This window comes from Falco rusticolus, chromosome Z (assembly GCF_015220075.1).
Source record: "Falco rusticolus isolate bFalRus1 chromosome Z, bFalRus1.pri, whole genome shotgun sequence".
Lineage (NCBI taxonomy): Eukaryota > Metazoa > Chordata > Aves > Falconiformes > Falconidae > Falco > Falco rusticolus.
The window spans coordinates 45,938,304-45,959,951 of NC_051210.1; the positions used below are offsets into that span (position 1 = coordinate 45,938,304).

A 21,648-nucleotide genomic window follows, 5' to 3' on the forward strand; every position below is an offset into this window, starting at 1 on the left:
TCTAAGGCTGACCCTCTCTAATAAGAGATGAGTTGTGGCTCTGGATACAGTCCAGAGCAGGATATATAATTGCTGTATTTGGTGTCTGTAGACCACTGTCCAAGAGCTTATCTGGTAGCTGCTGATGGTGAATAGCCCTTGGAGGGTGCTGAGAGCTGTGCTGGCAGAGAATTGTGAAATACCAAAATTGCACAGACCAAGAGACTTTAGACGTTATGGCCAGCTTGGGATATATATATCTGCAGAGGGCCTTTATGAGAATAAAACGATACACAAAAAAAAGAAAATGAGGTAAACCGATGAAGGGACTCAATGGACTATAGGGAGGAAACCATCCCAAGTTATAAGGAGGCATGTAGCTACAGGTAAATGGAGCAGGTATGAGTCACAAAAAAGAGTGCCTTCTCTTCTTTCCCTTTAATATTTCTTGCTTGTTCTCTGTTAAGACTTTTTATATACTTATTGCTACAAAGCCAGGTTTTGGCTCTTAGCAAATTGTCCAGTGTTCCGTGTGTTCATATTTTTCCATTTATAATACTGTCAAAGTATTAGGGACTTTAGTCTCCATATAGCAAAAATAGTATACTTCTGATGGCCTAAACACACCATTAAGACAGTAGTGCCTCTTTATGGATATAAAAAATGTACTATGTAGTGCCTAGTGGCTGAAAGACTAATGAAAGAACCAATATTAGCTTTTGAAGGTGGATTTTAATATTGTTTAATACTATCTAGATTACATTTGTGTAGTATGATGAATACATTCAGTAGTGTAAGTAATATATCTAGAAAAAGTTTATTATTTTTAACGACACAGAAAAGTATCTATCTGCTAATTACTCATAAGTGCTTTTGTTAAGGCCACAAAGAAGAGAAAATGCAGAGAGCTTGCAATCTAACATTTATAAAAGCACATAAATTCAAACTGTACCAATAGAATACATTGAAAAAAGAATGTTTTCATAGTACTATAGAGACCTTCCACTGAAAATGAAAAATAGTTCCTTCTGAACATGAATTTCAAAATTACTTAGCTATGTACCAGATACTAAAATTTCCTTTTCTGTTAACTGCATTAGAATTTCCTACATTATTCTTTATATGGTCAATGTAAGCAAGTACCTCTCACACAATCAGAAAGCAAAAAGGTTAATGAATAATTTGGGAAATGAATTTTTTCAGAATTGAGATTGCCTTTTCAGACTCATTTGAAGATGTCAAATTCTGCACTTCAACAGCATTAAGAGTTCTTCTGTGGGATTTTGATTGCGACAGTCTTAACTTCTGTGTACTCATGAAGACCATATTCTCCCCTAGATAAAAGAGAACCAAGAGCAGTATTTATGCTAATGCTTTTATATGAGTTATGTCCTGGATGGAATTTTCAGTGGTGCTCTGTAATTGGCCAGATGTATAGCAAGTATACTGGACGTATTTGGGAGACATCTGTGCAACTAGACTGCTGCTGGAACCCTTTCTAAAAGCTATAGCAACTGTCTTTCTTAGAAAAGTAGGAGAGAGAGCAGTTTCATTTCTGCACAAAAGAATGGCATGTAATCAATTTAGTGCATATCTAAACTGGGTGCCTGTGCAGTAAATCGGGCACAAGTTAGGTCTTCACAAATACGCTCAACATGTTATTTGCGAAAGCTTTCCTCTGCTGTCAAGAGTTTTCTTCAGAGTCAAAGAATTTGCACTTCACCTCAAATGGGGGACATAATTAATCCACTATGATATCTCCCAAACAGTGAAAAACACTTAAATCTTGATGACGTATTATCAGCATGATTCCACCTTTACATTTTACATGATGAGATGAAGCTTGCTTGCGTGCCTAGATGCTTGACATCTGACACAGTCAAGCTATTTAGACATAACTTGATTGTTTGATAGAGTAAGGGATTGCTACACTAAAATGTTATCCAGTTCTTACTGCCATTTTACTAGATACATGTGTCTACAAAACAGAAATCTGTGCTCAGGACTCCTGTGCTGTCAAAAATGTTTACCGATTATCTTCATTTTTGAAGAGGCATTCTGTTAGTACATGACATTCAGTAATTTAATTCTTAATGGTATTATCATTGCAAGAATTATACAGGGGATTTTATTCTGGGATTCAAGGAAGTCAACGGCTAGATGCACTGATTTTCTGAATATTTCAGTGCAGCTGTTTCCCACATATTACTGCCTCTCTTAAAATCAATGACACAGGTTTTCTTCCTTGCAGTTTTGTAAGGAATATTTTTATTGGTCCACTAATTGTGATTTTGAACAAAGCATTAGGAAAAACTTAATTTGCACAAAAGCTTAGCTCCTTCAGAATGCACGGTTATAGACAATATTACAGTGTTCCTGTTATTTCCAGCAAATAACCCCCCAAAATATTCCTGCAAAAGGCTGTGATTCAGAATCAATGATCTCCCAGGTTTTGGCATCCAGGAAATGCAAAACAGTCTTTGATAGTAATGGCCTAAATTATTTGGGTTTTTTTGCATTCACATTTTCTAAAGCTCTCAGCATTGGCATGACTCTGTTTCCTTTGAAATCAGCAAGAGCTTTGACATCAGGAGCAGACTGAGACCAGTGAAAGTAAGCATGAGAACCCTAGCCTTTATCTCAAAAAAAAAAAAAAGGGGGGGGAAAAGGAAGCTCTGAAGCCCTTAACCTGCACATACATTTTTAATTACTTCCATTATTCTTTACCATTATACCATAAAAGTGTTATGTATTTGGCTTAATAAAAGGGAAAATTTACATGTTTTGATTTATATTCATTGTTTTAAAAATACTTCATTGTTCCCAGATATATGGCATTTTTGACAAAAGACTGCTTGTGATTTATGTTCCAAAACCCTCCAGAAGACATAATCCTACATAATATAATGAACATGTATGACATCAAATGTTTCAGTACATAATAAATTAAATGATTCTCTTACTAATGTAAAGGTCAAGATGAATACAGGTAAGGCAGGACATGATTCAAATTGAAACTGGACTAAACCTTAGAAGTTTGAAAGAATTTCATTAGCTTGTCATTTCTGCATAGTCCTCTACTTCTAATCTAGCAAAAGACCAAAGGTCCAGGGACTACTGAGGACTAATTTTGTCATAACTTTTGACTAAGCTGGACAAACTGCAAAAATATTGTTGTCATCACAAAACTTTGAAACTGAAAACTCTTGTTTAAATCAAAACTTTTGAAATGTCTTGTGCTCCCAAAAACTTAGCATTTAAAGGAGATTCCACAAACTACACACATAAGTATCTTCATGCAGATGACAAAATCTGTACACCATAAATATAATGATCAGTTTGGCATATCAGTAGATCACAAGCTACTAAAATCAGTCATTTTGATAAAATGTGTATCTAAGTAACATTCTTATTTGTTTTATAGAGGAATTGTTTGCTTGACATTGTCTCTGACAACATGAAGCCTCTAACACTATATAGACTAATTCGACAAAAAATAGGCATCCTAGTTATGAATATTTAAAGTTGAGTTTTGGAATTTCACTTTGCAGTTCCTGTGAACCTACCTTTTAAAAAGTGTTTACTTACATTTCTCGTCCATTTCCTGACATCTTAAACCCTCCAAAAGGACACTGAGCAGACATTGCACTATAACAATTGACCCTGGAAGTTCAGAAAAATTATTTTTAACAGTGTGAAATGACTTTTCTTACTTCTGAAAAATCAGTTTTTTTCTTTTGACTGTAAAAGACGTGATAATATTCACAAACTCTATCTAAGTAATGAATTTACAAAAATATATATGTTGAAAGTTCAGAGAAACAGAGCATTACCAGAAACTACAGCTATGATCAGGGTTCTAATGCTCGTCAAGGATCTTCAAGCAAAATGGCAGTCACATGTTTCTCTGATAGTTATGATAAAATTCCTTCCTAACTAGTGCATAAACTCTCAAACTGAAGACTGGTCACAAGTCTTCTGCAGGTACACTTCCAACAGACAAATCCAGCACCACTTCAGTATATAGTTAGGAAAAATTGATACTACTCAGTGTTAAACCATATTCTATATTGTGGTTGAGAACAAAAATATAGTAATGAGTAAAAAAAGGAATTTTACAGGAGAATTTATAGTATGAAGAGTTTTGGCAGAATGTCCATCTTTCTCTTCAACTGAGAAGTTATTTTTATCTTGCAACATTGTCAAATCAGATATTATCTATTTCATATCATATAATTTCTGCTGCTGTTAATCTACTGGTTTCAACAATAGATGTTCTGCTCATAGTTAAAGATTCCTAGACAGACCAGCAATGTTGTAAATGCAAAACCCAAAGACTCCACTTTTATTTGTTTTTTTTTTTACATTTAAAAGATACCAACTCCTAAGTCAAAACTGTTAATTCATTTTTATAAAGGATATGCTTTTAGGTCACAGGACCTGGGCAGGAATTTGTGCTGGCTGCAAATTCTTTCAGATAAAATGTAAATTGGACATAGATTTTGTGTTCAAGTAAAATTAGTTGTTCTCTTTTTGTTGCATTAAAATAATTGAGGGAAATGCAGGTCATGGTCAGTGATAGTCATTAGACTCAGTCTGCTATTCCTCCAAACTTTCCCTCTTGCATCTTTCAGCCTTTGCCTTTCCAGGTCCCTGTAGGCTGCCTCTTTCTTTCCCACTGCTGGAAATAGTTGTTCCTATAGCAGCTGTCTCCTACTTGTGTTTCCTTCCTTTTTTTCAACCACATTTTATCAATCTTTTCCATCACAGGTGGATGTTCTGACCAGGTTAATGGCCACAGAACTTCAGATAATTAGTTCCTTTACACAGTATACACAGCAATTTCTGCAAATTAAGTATGTATTGGGCTATGCCCAGGTCCTGAACTGAAAGGAAAGTGGCGCTTACTGTATTTCCTTTTGTTTTCTTTCCTTTTTAGCAAGCCAATTTCCTTTTTTCCTAGTAAGTTTACAAGACAATTTTGTGAAGACTTACAGGAAGTAGTTATTTAATAACATCTTAAGTATGGAAAGATGAAGGCAATGGAAGCACACGAGGATAACATTAATCTACCTCTCTAAAGATGTTAAGGAATTCAGATATAAAAATATACCACCCAAGAAAGTGTTAAAATATCCTACAAGTACTGCCATTGTCACCTGCAGTTCTGAAGGAATATTTAAAACCCCATTACTTACCATACTATTCCAGCCTGAAGAGCAGCTGCAAATGTCAGTGCTTTATCAATGTCTTTGGTAAAAACTGCTGCTGCTAAGCCATAGGTAGTATTATTTGCCCTCCTGATAACTTCATCTACAGTTTTAAACTTCATGATTTGTTGAACAGGTCCAAATATCTGTTTCAGACACATGCAAACATGTAAAGTGGATTAGAATAGCTTATTATCGTAAATTATGTATATTTAAAAATTTTAGTTCTGTCAGATGGCCTTATTCCTGAATTCATTCAGTCAGCTGTGTACATCTCAGAACAGAGTTCTAAAAAGCATTATAAATTCACATAAAAGTCAGATTTTTGTAGCATGGAGCAAATCAAGATAGTATATTGTAGAATGATTAATAAAACAATATAAAAATAAATAAATAGAAAAAATAAATAATGAAAACAATTAAATAAAGATGGAAAGACACTCACCTTAAAGGTAGTTAACACAGAGCCATGTGTTACATATCTACACTGGTTATCAGCAAACTGGTGTTTTCTTGTGTAGAGTTGAGAAGGACATTCAACTTTACCTTCCCCTAAACTTCCTATCAGACCTTTATCTCTGCAGTTAGCTACACAACTGGGCAAATATTCCAAGTGAAACAAATAATTCTGCTTTCCATATGGGTGTTATGCGAGATAATAGTCTCTCAAGGCTTGGCTTTCCCACTGCTGCTGCTCCATGTTCTCAGTCAGAGGTGCCCATGCCCACCACACAGTACCAAGACTCTGCAGGGCAGGGGGGCATTAGCACATCTGATTACTGCTGTTCCCATAGATTGTGATCTTTTAATTTGATTTTCCTAGAAAGTGTTTAGTGCTAGCTTCTAACTGGAGTTGCAGGGATTGATTTACATAGCTCAGAAAACCACTGAACATTCCCTCACTGTTCAAGCTGTGAGTTGCAGAACCTGGATATCTAAATTGCCTTGGCTCTCTGAGGTTTCATTATTCAATACACTCAAAATAGTGTGAGAAAAACAGCTCTTGTACTGCTGACCCAAAGGAAACCAACAGATCTGTGAAGAAACATACATCTCTGAAGTTTCCTACCTGCCTCCCAGACTGACAGAAACAATGTAAATTATTTCTCATACAGTTCTCATCTGTTTTATAGCTCTCTCCCCTTGACAATTAAGTCTGGATGTTCTGGTGTTCATTTTAACTCAGCCTGTTGACTCTTGCTAGGTACATTCAGCAGACTGCATCAGCAGTATCACTGGCTATATAAAGCAACACCTAGATTTGTAACAGTTGTGAAGGAGCTTTCTGGTATGAAGAAGTATAAAGGACACAGAACTGCAGCAGTTGTTGATCAAGATGAGTGTGAAAAAACAGAGAAGAGGTCATAACTGGACTTGGAGGCTGTGCTTACTGAACTGTTTTTCTCAATGGCATAGCAGCTCTGCACTCCTCACTCCTGTTCGTTGTAGATGATCACTGATGCCCTGGCACCGCCACCTTAGCTGGGTCAGTAGAAGCTCTTTCAGTGCTGTGTAAACACATGTGCAAACTGATCCAGGTTAAATAACCCTGCAGAGGCAAAAGTCTGCTTTGCTGTATTTCCACAAACAAAATGCCTGTGGAAGCACAATCAAACTATTTCCTTGGTGCCTGTTGTGTCCAAACCCCAACTTAAGTGGCTCCTTTTAGGCAGTGCAAAGAGTGGACAAGCTGTGCCTTCATAATCTGCCTCTCTGTTCAGGTTACTGGAACTCTCAGATGTGAGACATGGGCAGTATGGTGTGATGTAAACAATCCTAACCTCAGCAGCATTTTCTTATCTACTGCCAGTGTATGCTGGAGTCTTCGTTGGCAGGTCAACCTACGTACTCCTTTCCCTCACCTCCACTGAGTTGGTGAAACCAGCATTAGAAATTAAGAAAAGCATTTTAACCACCACCAGAATAGAACAACAGATTTACTGAGTGTTTTTATGTAGCCACTTGATCTTCTAAATGGATATTTTGTACAGACATTCAAACAGACAATCTCCAGTGAGAGTACAGACTGCCAAGAATTTATTTACCTCTTCTTTGGCGATGCGCATATCATCTGTAACATTTGAAAAAACTGTGGGCTGGATGAAGTAACCTTTGTCTCCCCATGGACCTCCTCCACATTCCAGTTTGGCTCCTTCTTTTTTCCCACTCTCAATTAGCTCCAGGATTTTTTGAAACTGTTCCTTATCAATCTAAATGAAAAGATATCACAAGAATGAAAACAGCACACACTGATAATAACTGTTCACCTAACTCATTAACCAAAACCTAACAATGTTCCAGCTTTATTCAATTGCATGTGTTGAAGTCGAACAGCTGGAGTTCTTGTCACTAACTTCTCAAAACTTTCCAGGCTTTTCTCAAATAGGCTAAAAATCAGAAATTTTGACATAGAAGAATCAGCTGTAAAGGGACTGATACCCTTGTTTTCTTTAGTAAAAAAAATAAATTAAAAAATTCTATAAAATGAGTGTGTTTCATACTTCTTCCAGTACTCTTGCGAAGCACTAATAGTTCAACAAATTAAAAATTGTTCAGCTTGATTCTGAAAAATCTGCAGAGGTCTTGATCTAAGAGTCTTCTGAGCTTGATGCAAGAGTCTTCTGAGCTTCACTAGGTCTGGCAGACTGGCCACACTTTTTTCCTAAACTATTAAAGAAGGTTAAAAAGCAACAATAAGATATAACTGCAATTCAATGCTGTTTTGAGATAATTCTGATTTAATAGTGGAATAAAGTTTTTTATATTTGTGGATTGAGAAGCATAAATGACAGATTTTTTATGGTATGAAGCCAATCTCTGCCCCAAGCCTACCAAGAAATTCAATATATGCCAAGCTTATTGCAGTTTGGCTCTATAGCATAGCAAAATGATTGGTCTTTGGTTGAAGGGGTTTATGGTGGCAGTGCAATAGGAGCTTGTATTTCCCTAACACCTTCCAATTTCCAGTGGCAAATTGGATAAAAAGAAATAGTATAAATGGGGACTAGAAAAAGATCACATATTGGCTCCTCTCCTCCCCTCTCCAAGTCAAGAAATCACCACTTCAGGCCTGAAGGGAAATTGTGCACAAAACAACATTTATATCACCAAAAACTCAGTGGTAAAGTTTGTTTGGTAGAAGCCCCTAACACCCCTTTTTTTATTTGTTTGTTTTTGTTTTGTTTTGTATTGTTGTTGTTGTTGTTATTGTTCCATTTTTGTGATTCTTTCCTTCACTCTTTCAGGCCTTCAAGCACTGGCTCAGGAAGATAGTGGGATTATTTCTAGGGGAACTCTTGTACAGAAGCTTTTTCTCTGTGATCATACCCATCAGTTAGCAGAGTAGGTGTACATCTTATTCTCCTATTCATGCAATAAAAATTTCTTATTTGTTTAAAACACGTTTTACCATGATCATAGAATGCAACAATATTTTCAAAGATTCTGGGGCATCCTAGATGCATACTAGATTAAACAGCTATTCAGCTAAAGCTATGATAAAAGTTTGTATTTATAGGGATATGGATTCATAAGGGTATCTATAAGGAGGTAATTTTTAGTTCACTGCCTTTGTCATTTTTTAAAAAACAATTGTCTTACTGCTTACTGAAGACATAAAACTTCTGCTACCCTGGTGGCCAAGTATCTCTTGTGCATAAACACCTTGAAGAGAAGATGAGGTTTAGATGACACAGGTCACATTGCTGTCAGTACTACCTTTGTTATTATAATAATCATAATTTTTCTTCATGTGTGAATTAGCATATTTATGATCTTTTGAATTCCATTAGGGTCTGGCTTTTCTTTTGTGCCTGCTGTGTAAAATGTTACCCAAACTTGCTGCCTGAGGCAGGTGCTGCCCCAGAGGGCCTGGGAACTGGAGGACAAATATGGCTTTTGAGGAGGCTCTATGACAAAGGAGCACAGTGAATATGCCTGATACAGGCTGTCGGGTTTTGTTTCTAGAAAGAATTAGTCAAAGCACAACATGGAATTTAAAGACAAAGAGAGATGTTTAACAACTACCACAAAAGAAATGCACCTAAATAGCATGGTTAAAATTTTTGATTAAATGGGATCATACCAGTTTTAAAAGGAGGAACTTTACTAATATGAAAAAAATTAAGATTTCTGCTAAAGCTCCTAAGAAGAGAAAGAGGTCAAGAAAGGCAAATGATGAGACTGGAGAAGAAAAGAGTTATCACAGACTGTAAAATGTCTCCAATAATGCTTTTTTTTTCATGTTTAACCTTCTTTTTTTTAATAAAAGCTTACTTTCATCTCTCATTTAAGTTCTTAGCATGAATTTCAAACTCAGAAAAGCCACAATAACATAAGAATAGATTCCTGTAAGTTTTGTATAAGCTGTACAGCAGACACTTGTTTGAATCTTCCCATCCTCTGGTATTTAAATTTATTCAGCTGAACATACTAGCTTGTTAGCAAGACATATTGCACAATATCAAAATAACATCCTTAGTATTTTTAAATTCTCCAAATCCTGTGTGGCTTGGAATGCATTTTTCCAATTTACTTGGTGTCTTTGATTACATAAAATGACTGTGATAACCAATGAAGAACACATTACATTATGAAATGTGCAGGAATTGCTTTGTCTCCAGCTTTTGCTTTGTCTCCAGTAGCGTTCCTTGATTCTGTGACAATCAAATATGTACATAATAACTCTGCCAAGAAAGTATATATGCTGTTAGTACAAGCTGATATGGGAATAAGACTCTAGATGAAAACTAATTTAACAATGCTCTAATGTGATCCACTGAAGCCACAGCATTGTGAAAACTATGCTTTTTAATGTTGCATTTTAGCATTCATTTATTAGGAAATCTGTTGGTATAACCTTTTAACATAAGCAGAAAAAAGTACAGAATGATGCATTTCAGTTCTGTAATATTCTAAAACCGAGAGCAGCATAATGAAAGACTAGCACCTTGAAAAAGGGGAAAACCCCCATGATTGTATTTTATCTCATCAAGCTACTCACTTATAGTGGCACTATTTGAATATAATGTTAGCAATCTTTGATCACACTTGTGCAGCTGTTGCTCTGCAGCTTTCTCAAAACATTTAAATTCTATATAATTGTTCCCATTCCATAACAAAAGGAACTAGAAAAGAGAAAGGAACCTCACCCTTAGGCCTATGATAGTGGCATGACCAGCCATCACTCCAGTTTCTTCCTCCAGTTCCTCCAGACTAACCACTAGACAACTGTACTTATTCTTGGAACTAATGCAACAGTAGGTTTAGAAGTATATTAAACTGTGATGTCATGTCATGATTATATTGGAAACATGTAACATTACTTACTTGAGGGCCTTGCTGTACATCAGGCAACAGAGGATCCCCAAGAGTATACTTCTTTGCTCGTTCAATGCTCCGACGAACAAACTCGTCATAAATAGACTCTTCCACAAAAATCCTAGATCCTGCTATACAACACTGTCCCTGGTGGTAGAACAGACCAATATGGGCAAATTCCACAGCAGCGTCCACTGCAAAGAAATGCAGAGTTCACCAGATCATAAACCTGAATGGTCACGTCATAAATTCTTTACAAACCATGGTCAATTCATATAATTTTCATTTTTAGCACTTTTTATTTTTATGGCCCTTTAAAACAGATATTGATCCTTTGACTTATGTCAAAAACTACTCTTATCAAGCATAGCACAGCACATGTAAACAAACACACATTCAGCTCTTCTGTGTCAAATGTAGATTCAACATTATTTGCCCTATCAGCAGTAACAAGTGGAGTATTCAGCTAGAAAGTTAATAGACTTGTATAAGATCCATCTAGCTGCTTTTCATTCTGCATTCATGTTGTATTAGGATGATCCTTAAGTACGGTAAGGGTAGACAGGTTGTCAGAGGTTCATATCCTTTCAGAAGCCACCAATTTTTGATGGTTATCTAACTTAAAACTATGGCGTGACAAGAAAACATTAAAACTTACTCCTTCATTAAACAGGTACAAATAATTTACTGACAAAGAAAATAAAAAGAACATGGGGCTTGCAAAAGTAGTAGGTTTATATAATAAAAATGCTACTAACAGTCTGCGTCTGCAAATATAATGTTAGGACTTTTTCCTCCAAGTTCCAATGTAACTCTCTTCAGATTGCTCTTCCCTGCTGCTTCTTTAATCAGTTTGCCAACCTAAAAAGTAGGGAGACAACAGCTTTATCTCAAAAAGTTTATTATGACCTCAATAACACTTCTTTGAGTTCCTCAGAAGTGAAAATCAGTTCACAGTTGGCTGGTATCCCAGTAACTGTAGAAATGAAAAATAAATTTAAAAAATTAAAAAATTTTAAAGAGTCGGGTTGTAGGTGACTTGCAGTCTACAAACCAGGGATGCTTCCCAGAAGTGTTTCCCCCTGGACACACTCATGTTAACTGCTAAAGATGTCTGGTGGGTTTTTCGTTACCACCACTCTATTTGCTTGTGTCTGTCATCTAAAGTAAGCACTGATTCCTGCTCTGCCAGTTACTCCCATTAGGTGAGAAGTTCCTCTGTTTTATACATGGAAAAGCCCTTTGATACACAAAGTGTATGAGAGAAAAAGTAGTTAACTACACTGCCTGTATAGCCAACTCTTCCTTACTCCAATTTCTCCCTTAGAAGAAAGAAGAGGAAATGGACACTGTGAGGCAGAGCCCCTACCCTGCTTCTTTCCATTGATAGCATAATTAAAGCAACTACTTTATATGAATTGTCCTGGAAAAAACTGTGAAGCAAAAGCATGCTTGTAGCCCTCATGGCTTTAACCTGCAACTGCTCATTTGTAGCAACCATCAAATAATTTCCTCCAGTCTCCCTGCCCATATTCCTGTTTTCATTTCTCACTGCTAAACTACACTGTTACAGGAAGAGGACTGTCACAAAATTCAGTGAATACACTATCTGGTCCACTTGCCTTGGAGGGGCATGGACACTGGAAGCCATAGTTAGTACTGTCCATTGGAAACATCCATGGGATATTTCTCATACGTTGCGTTTTAGATTATTTTCTTTTTATCCCCATTACTTGAGAGCTAGAAGTTTCTAAGAGTAAACACAGCTCTTGCTGTTGGTGTATACTGATCCTTGACATTAGGCAATGATATTTATCTTTGGAGTGTATATCCAAGAAGTTAAGAGACCACCTGGCAGCTCTTCCACATAGCATGCATACAGAAAGATAATATAATGTACTGTGTTAAGGATACAGTTATTTAATGCCTGCACTGAGAAATCTTCAGTCATACCACTCACAGTTCTTCAGAGTGAAGGTTAGGAAAATTGAACAGAAATTACTTCCCTTCCAATTATTAAACTGATATGTATTCAAATACACTTCTGAGACCACCTAGATGATCATCAGTATCATTCAAAGACCAAAACGCCACCACCCTACCTAAGGATGTGCAGAACCAGGAATGAGATTTCTGAAGTACCTTCCTACTATCCTGCTGTTGTTAAAAATAAATAGAATGGAGCACAGCCTGTTTCACATTTCACATTTAAAAAAATAATTATTCTTATAAAAAGAAGCAAACAGTTATGAAAATGTTATCTTTTTAAGGGACAAGACTTAAAATAACCTTGGTATACTAGAACTTACTGTATCTCATGGGGTGCCTCTGTTTGAAGGGCTTTCTTGCAATACAAACACTGTTAGATATGTTTGAAGTTAATAATAACCAGCAAATCATTAAACAGACTTTGTTTAACAAACCAGCAGCCAAAAGAAAGAAAAAAGTTAAAATAATTACACAGAACAAGTTAGATATTAAATCATCACTGGGAATCAGAGGGGTACATTTCCTGCTTATATTTTCTTGTATTCGTTATAGTACCTCTGTAGAGCCTGTGAAAGCTACTTTATCTACATCCATGTGGTGAGAAATTGCTGCTCCAGCGGTGGGTCCAAAGCCTGGTACAATGTTCACAACTCCAGGTGGAAATCCTACCTGAATTGGAGGAGAGAACCCTGTAAATCTGGGGAAGGATAATGACTAGAAGTACATATCCATACAGTCTTACTTCCCTTTTCAGTTCTCCAGCTACTTTTTCCTGGTCATACAGTTATTCTCAGCCCTAGAGCCCAAAATGTGTTCATTCTCTCATGATTTACACCCTTTTCCCCCTCACCTGTATTTTAGGCTATTGAACTGGCTCTTTTTTTTTTTTTTTTTTACAAAAAGAATATTTAATTTCAGTTCTTTTTCAGTGCCATTGCCAAGAATACATTTTTTTTTCTTTTCTCCCCCAGTCAGATGTACAAAGAAAAAGATTGCTTAGTCTCATGCCTGCTTCCTTAAAGCTATTTGAAATATCTGGTGTGCTTGCTGACTTTTGCTCATTACCCCTTATGCTAGATGGAATTTAATTAATGATCTGCTGACTTACACTGAAATTCTATTAAGAAAAATGATGGAAATCTCACTTCAAACTCAATGTCTTTGCTTTTTCTTCTGGATGTGTGTTGAAAGTAGAGAGTGGGCAACATGAAAGTTTACAGCAAAAAAGAGGCAGATCAGCTACCAAGCATGAAAAAGCTGGCTACCTGAGATAGCCTGCAAATTTTCTATTTAAAGAGGCTTTTCCTGTGGGTCAAGTCAAACCTATAGCTTCCCACCAATTCTGTATTAGATATGTTCCATCCATAGGCAAAAGAAGTTCTTTTCTTCCAACAGCTTGTAACGATGTGTGAACTGGGACTGACTTCCCAGTAGCTATGGAGCAGCTATGGGATCTCAATGGCACTTGCAGAGAAAGCATAGAATTAAAAGACCAAAGAAGTGCATCTCCTGTATTATCACTGAAATGAATCTCTTTTTAGCACTAAACAGGACTTTGGAATTACATGCAAAGATTCCATTCTTATTTGGAAAGTGATCAGTTTCAGCTGGTGAGTTACAGCTCTTAAACCTCATGTCCTGCGTTATGGATACCAGACAATTACTTTGAGCAATTTCTGTCCCTTGCATGTTCATGCTCAGATACATTCTGTCCATGATTTTTATGCTCATTTAATGTTCCAGATTAATATTTACCCTTGGAAATGATAAGACAATGAGGTTCCTTCCATTTGCTTTGCATTGTGTTTCATAATTTGCAGAGAAACGAATATTTTTCATGGGACTTACACACACTGTCTCACTTTGGGCATTTAATTCTCATGTCTGTATTAGAAGCTCTTCTCTACATATTAGCAAATGACTCTTGTGAGGACTACTAAGAAAGACAGTGAGGATTAACAAAAGTGACTATATATTTTTTTTAATGTGGACAGATGAAGAATAGAAAGTTAAATTGTATCTTCAAGTAGTTTCACAAAAAGTCTAAAGCAGTTACTGAAGTGATCTTTGAGGTTTTGATCACTATCAGGACTTTGGGCTCCAACATTGGGTAATCTGGGTATAAATTAAAAGTCAGCTAGATTTGGGGCAATAAATCTTGAAGGACTTGATAAGATAAATATTTGGGTTTTTTAAAGCTATATATAAAAATATATTATATATATACTTTATATTTTGTTATATATAAAATATAACAAAATGTTTAAGCTTCTCAGTTAGTTGTAAATGAATGGCTAAAATGAGATTTATCTTGCCTTTTACTAAAAATGCTCTAATATTATACCAGTCATTACCATACTGTTGTAAGTGTGCATCCAAAATGAACCACTGTTCACATTCCCACTTCTGAGCTCTCCTTTCAGGAAGTTAGAATACTAGAACAGATAGTTCACTATGCTCAAAGCAGAACTGAGTTACTTTCCTACAAAGTTGCTTTTTCAGAGAAATATACCCTCTGATACATATCGTTAAAAATGAATGGAGAAGGTATCATAAAACCATAGAATGGTTTGAGTGGGAAAGGACTTAAAGACCACCTAGTTCCACCCCCCCTGCTGTGGGCAGGGATACATTGCACTAGACCAGGTTGCTCAAAGCCCCATCCAACCTGGCTGCCAACACTTCCAGGGTTGGGGCATCCACAGCTTCTCTGGGCAACCTGTTATCTCTGATACTGTTTTTAAAGCATTCTTCCCCTGTGATATTGTCTAATAGCGCTTACTATGTGATGTAATTACAGCAGGACTTGCCTCCTTCCTGATAGTCATTTAGTTTCTGTGAAATATGAACGCGTAACCATGTTTGGCAGCCCAGACAGGATTAAAGCTGGCCAGAGAAATCCAGGGCAACAAGAAAAGCTTCTATTAGTATATTGGTTATAAAAGGAAGACTAGGGAAAACATGAACTCCTTCCAGAAGGAAACATGAGACCTGGTTACCTGGGACATGGAGAAGGCGGAGTTACTCAATGATGTTTTTGTCTTGGTCTTCACCGGTAAGTGCTCCAGCTACTATAGGAGAACATCAGGTTCAAGAACATCTAAGGAACATGAAGGTGACAAGTCCATGGGATCTGAGGAGATGCATTCACAGGTCCTGAGGAAACTGATGGATGAAGTGACTAACCACTATCCATCATATTAGAGAAGGTACTGTAGTCCAGTGAAGTTCCCACTGGTTGGAAAATGGGAAACAAAATCCCCATTTTTAAAAAGGGAAATAAAGAAGACCTGGGAAACTACAGGCTAGTTAGTCTCACCTTTGTGCAAGATCATTGAGAAGGTTCTCCTGGAAGCTGTGCTAAGGCACATAGAAGATAAGGAGGTGATTGTTGACAGCCAACATGGCGTCACTAAGGGAAATTCATGCCTGAAAAATCTTGTGGCCTTCTGTGATGGAGTTACAATGCTGGTGGATGAAGGAAGAGCAACCGATGTCATCTACCAGGGCTTGTGCAAAACATTTGACACTGTCCTGCACAATGCCTTTGTCTCTAAACTGGAGAGATACATTTTTGATGGATGGACCACTTGATGGGTAAAGGAATTGGTTGGATGGTCACACACAAAGAGTTGCCATTGATGGCTTAATGTCCAAGTGGAGACCAGTGATGAGTAGCATTCCTCAAGGGTTGGTATAGGGACTGGTGCTGTTTAACGCCTTTGTCGGTGACATGGGCAGTGGCATTGAATGCACCCTCAGGAAATTTGCTGATGATACCAAGCTGTGAGGTGTAGTTGACATGCTGGAAGGAAGGGATGCCATCCAGAGGCACCCTGACAGGCTTGAGAGCTGGGCCTGTGTGCCCCCCATGAAGTTCAACAAGGCCAAGTGCAAGGTCCTGCACATAGGTCGCGGCAATCCCAAGCACCAATACAGGCTGGGTGGGGATGGACAGAGAACATCCCTGAGGAGAAAGGCTTGGACGTGCTGATGGACAAGAAGCTCAGTACGGCCTGGCAGTGTGTGCTTGCAGCCCAGAAAGCCAACCATATCCTGGGCTGCATCAAAAGAAACATGGCCAGCAGGCTGAGGGAGGTGATTCTCCCCTTCTGCTTTGCTCTTGCGAGAGCCCATCTGGAGTACTGCGGTCAGCGTTGCAGTCCCTGACATAAGAAGGACATGGACCCGCTGGAGTCAGTCCAGAGGAGGACCACAAAGATGATCAGAGGGCTGGAACAGCTCTCTGATGAAGGCAGGTTGAGACATTTGGGGTTGTTCAGAAGAGAGAAGGCTCCAGGGAAACCATATAGCAGTAGATATTCTGGTACCTAAAAGGGGGCCTATAAGAGGGCTGGAGAGTGACTTTTTGGAAGGGTGGAATGAGGGCAAATGGCTTTAAACTGAGAGGGTAGATTCAGATTAGATATTAGGAAGAAATTCTTTACTGTGAGGATTGTAAGTTGCTGAAACAAGTTGCCCAGAGAGGCTGCGGATGCCCCACCCCTGGAAGTGCTCAAGGCCAGGCTGGATGGGGCTTTGAGCAACGTGGACTGAGGGAAGGTGTCCCCTGCCCATGGCAGGGGCATTGGAACTAGATGGTCTTGGAGGTCCCTTCCAACCCAAACCATTCTGTGATTGTATGATTTTATGGTTTAGTTGCTGTGAAACATTATGAATGACCATAGAGTATGTTCTGCTAAATGTTTTGAAGGGGAATAATACAATGTGCTGAGTCATTTCCATTAACACTCTGCAAGGTTGCTGCACTGGTGATTATTGGTGTCTGTGCCAACTCTTCAAACATGTTGAGTACATTTGTTGATTTTATTGGGAAACAGGATAGCTGAACTCTTTAACTGTTCTTACTTGGGTGTTTCCTGGGCTAGGCATGATAGTCAATGCAACTTTTGAGACACTTGAGAAACTACCACACCCCTTATGTTCAATAACACATAGGGTATTCTCCCAGTTTCTGTGTGAAGAGTGTTCACAAGCTTAGCAGAAGTCACCAGTTCGATTCCATAGTTAATGCTAAACCCAGGTGAATGGAAAGTTTGTTCAAGTAGAAAATAATAACAATTAGTTGTATAAACAGGACCTTTTCTGTGATAACTATGCTAGTGAAGTCATTGCCACCCATCTCTAAGTACTCTGCTTGTTTTCTTTTGACTTTGAATAGTACTGTGCTTTTGTAACACAAATGTTTGCCAAGGAATGGAGTGAACTAAATTGCTATTGTGTTTTTTGTTGTGTATGTGGACTAGGCTGAAATACGTATGCTTTTGCCCTGGATTTGCTTCACTGGTTTAAAGTAAGTTCCATAGTGCCAGGCTAGACATGCAATGAGAAGTACTTCCAGAGGACAGGTTGGCTTATAATGACCTCTGGTATTTCAGATGCAGTATACTCTTAATTTCTGAGAAGGGCAAAAAACTCTGTTGATGACTTACCTCTTTAATTAAAGATCCCATGTAAAGTGCAGTCAGTGGAGTTTGTTCTGCTGGTTTGACAACCACCGTGTTTCCACAAGCAAGGGCAGGGGCGATCTTCCAGATGAACATCACCAATGGGAAGTTCCACTGAAAGACAGATGAGAAGGTGTATCCTGTTTCTAACACATCACCAAAATGCCTTTTTTTTTTTTTTTTTTTTTTTTTTAATAGCACAAATTTTCAGCTGGGTAATTGAACTCTTTATTGATTCTTTTCAGAATGGAGATATTTTGAAAAACCAACTGGCAAGCCATGTTATACAATGACCAGTGATTTTGGTATATCTGAGTCGAGGTGATCAGCTCAAGAGACAATAATGTACTCCTTTAAGAAAGCCTTACAGAAAGTTGCTGGATTAGTGGTGAAATTGGGATTTTTGCTATTTTAAATTATCAATTCTGTCATCATTCAGTTTTCTAAGGGATACAAGGTAATAACACATAACATTTTCCCTGCCCTCTTCCCTGGATGTTTCACTGTCAGCTCTCTGTTGTAGTCAGTCCAGCCAGACCATAGAGCAGCTGACTCCTTTGGTCCTCTTATTCAGCAGTATGAGTAACAATGTAGATGAAAGAAAAACAGGTTACCCCTTTGCAAATATTTCTAATAGTTATGGAAGCGCTGAGTCCATGAACCTCAATATAAAAGATGCAGTGTGCCTTACCTTTATGAAAGTAGGGAAAACGGTAGTTAATGGTTACCTATTATGTCAGAAAGGCTTGGAGGACTATACATGCAACTGTTCTTTATCTGTCTCCTTATCTAATTTCAGTTTCACCCCACCCCCAAAAATAATGGGAGCACAAATAACACAAATTAAGGGATCACAGGGTTTTCTGGATCTTTATCATTAAAATGGAAATGTGGGCATGGAAGGGAAATAGAAATTATGAGCTAGCAAAAGTGTTTTGCAGCGTTCACACCATTGGTTAATGTAAAAATGTCCAACTGGGTGGGTTCACATTTCAATGGGGAGAAAATAAAGATATACTCAGAAGTCCTTGAACATTTTATGAGGGAAGCTAGTCCTCAACTAATTGCTTTTACTTCCAGGATGCAATTTTCTTTAGAAGTGGCCATATCTAGTGTTTCTAGTTATTTAGCATATCTTGAGTCTGAGTGCTTTACATGAAATATCTTGTGCCTGGCCTACAAGAGAATCTAAACCAGCTGATTCCCAAGATATCCTGGGGGCTGGATCCAAACTTATTCCAGTGATGTTCTCTAAATCAATGTGGTGGTCTACAGAGATAACAAATTTGCAAGCTCAAATTAGGGACATCAGGAATTTGTGGGACCCACATGTCTGAGCAAACTTGATAGTCAAGCTAAGTATTTCAGGATCTGATAAGCTGTTGAGCAGTTCAGGTCAGGCTGCTCATGCCTACCATGTGCAAAGAGGTGCGTGGACTGGGAGTGTCGAGTGCATATAATCATTTCCACAGCAACCCACTGAAGCTGTCTATACCTCAGAAACAAATTTAAGAGCTCCTCAGTGTTTTGGATGTTCAGACTCAGGCAGGCCTTTTGAATCTTCACATTGCTTCAAAACTGGGAATTTAGACACTTGGAAACGTGCAGATCAGTATCACTGTACTTATTGGACACATTCTTTGTGTTGTTACTTGTACCATCAACATGGTGAATGAGTCTTGGTCATAAACAAAGATCCAGCAGTCTGGATGCTGTACAGAGCAGAAGAGATATTCCAGGTCCTGAAGAGCTTATTGCTTATAAGCTTATATTACTCTCTCCTACTTGTTTATTTCTAATTCCTTCTGTTCCAGCAAAACAAAATTCTGTCTTTCAAGCTAATCCACCAGTCAATGTTTTGAGATTTGTTTTCCCTCCATATAGAGAAAGGACAGAGACAAGGCTAGATTGGAGTCACTCATCAAAAACTCCATGCTGCAGAATTTGATGAGTATTCAGGATAGTCTTTATCTTTTGGGATTGGAAATCTTCTGATTGGTACTATTTCACAAATGCATTTACATAGACAAAATTTTGAAAATATTTCCATTTGTTACAGGAACATTTGTATTTTACATAAATGGCTCTTACTTACAGGAATAATTTGGCCACACACACCGATAGGTTCACGTCTAGTAAATGTAAAAAAGTTTCCATCTAGGGGAAGAAGAAATAAATTAGATATACAGGACAAAGCTCTTCTGAGAAACAGTTAAATCAGAAAGAAGATAAAGTTGGATACCAAACTTAGCTGGATACAATTTTGCTTATAAATGATGTTTCCAAAATCTCAACTATGCAAAAAAGTAACCATAAAGTGCATCTGGATTCAATATCTACTTTCTTCATAGCTCCAAGGTTTGATTCTGCCAGCCTGACTGACTTTCTGCAGTGATAGCCCTGCTTCTCAATATGGTATACACAGCACGTCAACGAGCATTCCTCATTGCTTTTTTCTTTTATCACCTTTTTTTTTTTTTTTTTGAGGGTACTCTTTTAAAAGCTACTTGCAATCCTAGGTACATATCAGACATTTTTTAATATTAGATCTTAGCTTAAATCAAATCCATTAAGTATAAAATTCTCTTTGATTCAAATAAACATGTGTTCCATTAAGCCTAGTATAGAGATTTACGTGACGCAAAAAAAGTTGGAAGTATTTATCACTCCAGTTTTCCTTAATTCCTTCTTTATTACCATTCTTTGTCCTTCTGAGAGAAGGCAGCTAGAAACAATGTTTTCATAGAGCTGCTTAATGGGAGAGAGAACGGAATGAAATTTCAGAAAATAAAGGAATGTTTCCTCGTTCTTGTCTTTCAGTACTCTTCCTAATAAATTATCCAATAACTGAAACAAATATTACTGTTCATGCTAATCTTAGCTTTAATAAACAAATACCTGGTTTTCATTACTGTATCATTGTATAAACTATACATTGTTACGCAAAAGTAACCTGTCAGACTTAGATGTGCATACAGGCTAAAATCTTTTGTTCAATGAAGTACTTATTAGTGGTGTATAAAACAAGAAATTAATGTGAATAACTGCACTAAATGTTTAAAAGAAGCAGTATGATAAATCTTCAATAATCTGTATAAAGAACTATCTAAAATATTTTCTATTTGAGATACATTTTGTGTTGCACAACATTTACAAATAGGCAGTTTTTTATGGATTACATTGACTTCAGTTGTGTACTTCTGTTATCTCAAAACTACTCACCCATTGGAACAGTATGGCCATGGATTTTATCAGCCCAGCCTGCACAGTAGCGTAATGTTTTGATACAGGCACCTAAATCCATTAGGTAAGCAGTGGAAAAGAGTTTCCCACCATCAATGGCTTCCATTGTCTGCAGAAAACAGCAATTGCAAAGTTAATATCAATTATGGATAATAGTTCTCATGCTTGTACTTTGTAATTTAGCTTTTGGTTGTTGAGTTCAGAAGTTTTCAGCTTCAGTACAAACATTTGGATTAATTCCTCTCTGAAGGACATGTAGCATTTGAAAAACCAAACGTAGCAATATACGAATGAGAAATTTTCATGATCATTCATTCACAGTGAGCTATGTAGGTAACATGATCATGATCATGGCACATTTGCAATGATGAGACATCTGAAAAAACCAAAATTTTCCATATCTGAATCAGTTACACTGTTTTAATTTATATTAACTATTC

The 21,648-nt window shown here is 37.4% G+C and overlaps 1 protein-coding gene across 2 annotated transcripts in view; it reads right to left on the bottom strand.

Moving 5' to 3' along the window:
- Positions 1 to 691: 691 nt before the first annotated feature.
- ALDH1A1 (aldehyde dehydrogenase 1 family member A1) overlaps positions 692 to 21,648 on the bottom strand; it is a 58,545-nt gene continuing 37,588 nt past the window's right edge. For both annotated transcript variants that reach the window (XM_037373843.1, XM_037373842.1), the window contains 10 exons: positions 21,188 to 21,317; positions 20,061 to 20,122; positions 17,951 to 18,079; positions 13,053 to 13,166; positions 11,267 to 11,369; positions 10,518 to 10,702; positions 7,235 to 7,399; positions 5,178 to 5,335; positions 3,568 to 3,642; positions 692 to 1,313 (listed from right to left, as the gene is read on the bottom strand). In XM_037373843.1, the coding sequence (XP_037229740.1) occupies positions 1,241 to 1,313; positions 3,568 to 3,642; positions 5,178 to 5,335; positions 7,235 to 7,399; positions 10,518 to 10,702; positions 11,267 to 11,369; positions 13,053 to 13,166; positions 17,951 to 18,079; positions 20,061 to 20,122; positions 21,188 to 21,317 (1,194 nt within the window). In that variant the 3' untranslated portion in view covers positions 692 to 1,240. The remainder of the gene's footprint in view (positions 1,314 to 3,567; positions 3,643 to 5,177; positions 5,336 to 7,234; positions 7,400 to 10,517; positions 10,703 to 11,266; positions 11,370 to 13,052; positions 13,167 to 17,950; positions 18,080 to 20,060; positions 20,123 to 21,187; positions 21,318 to 21,648) is intronic.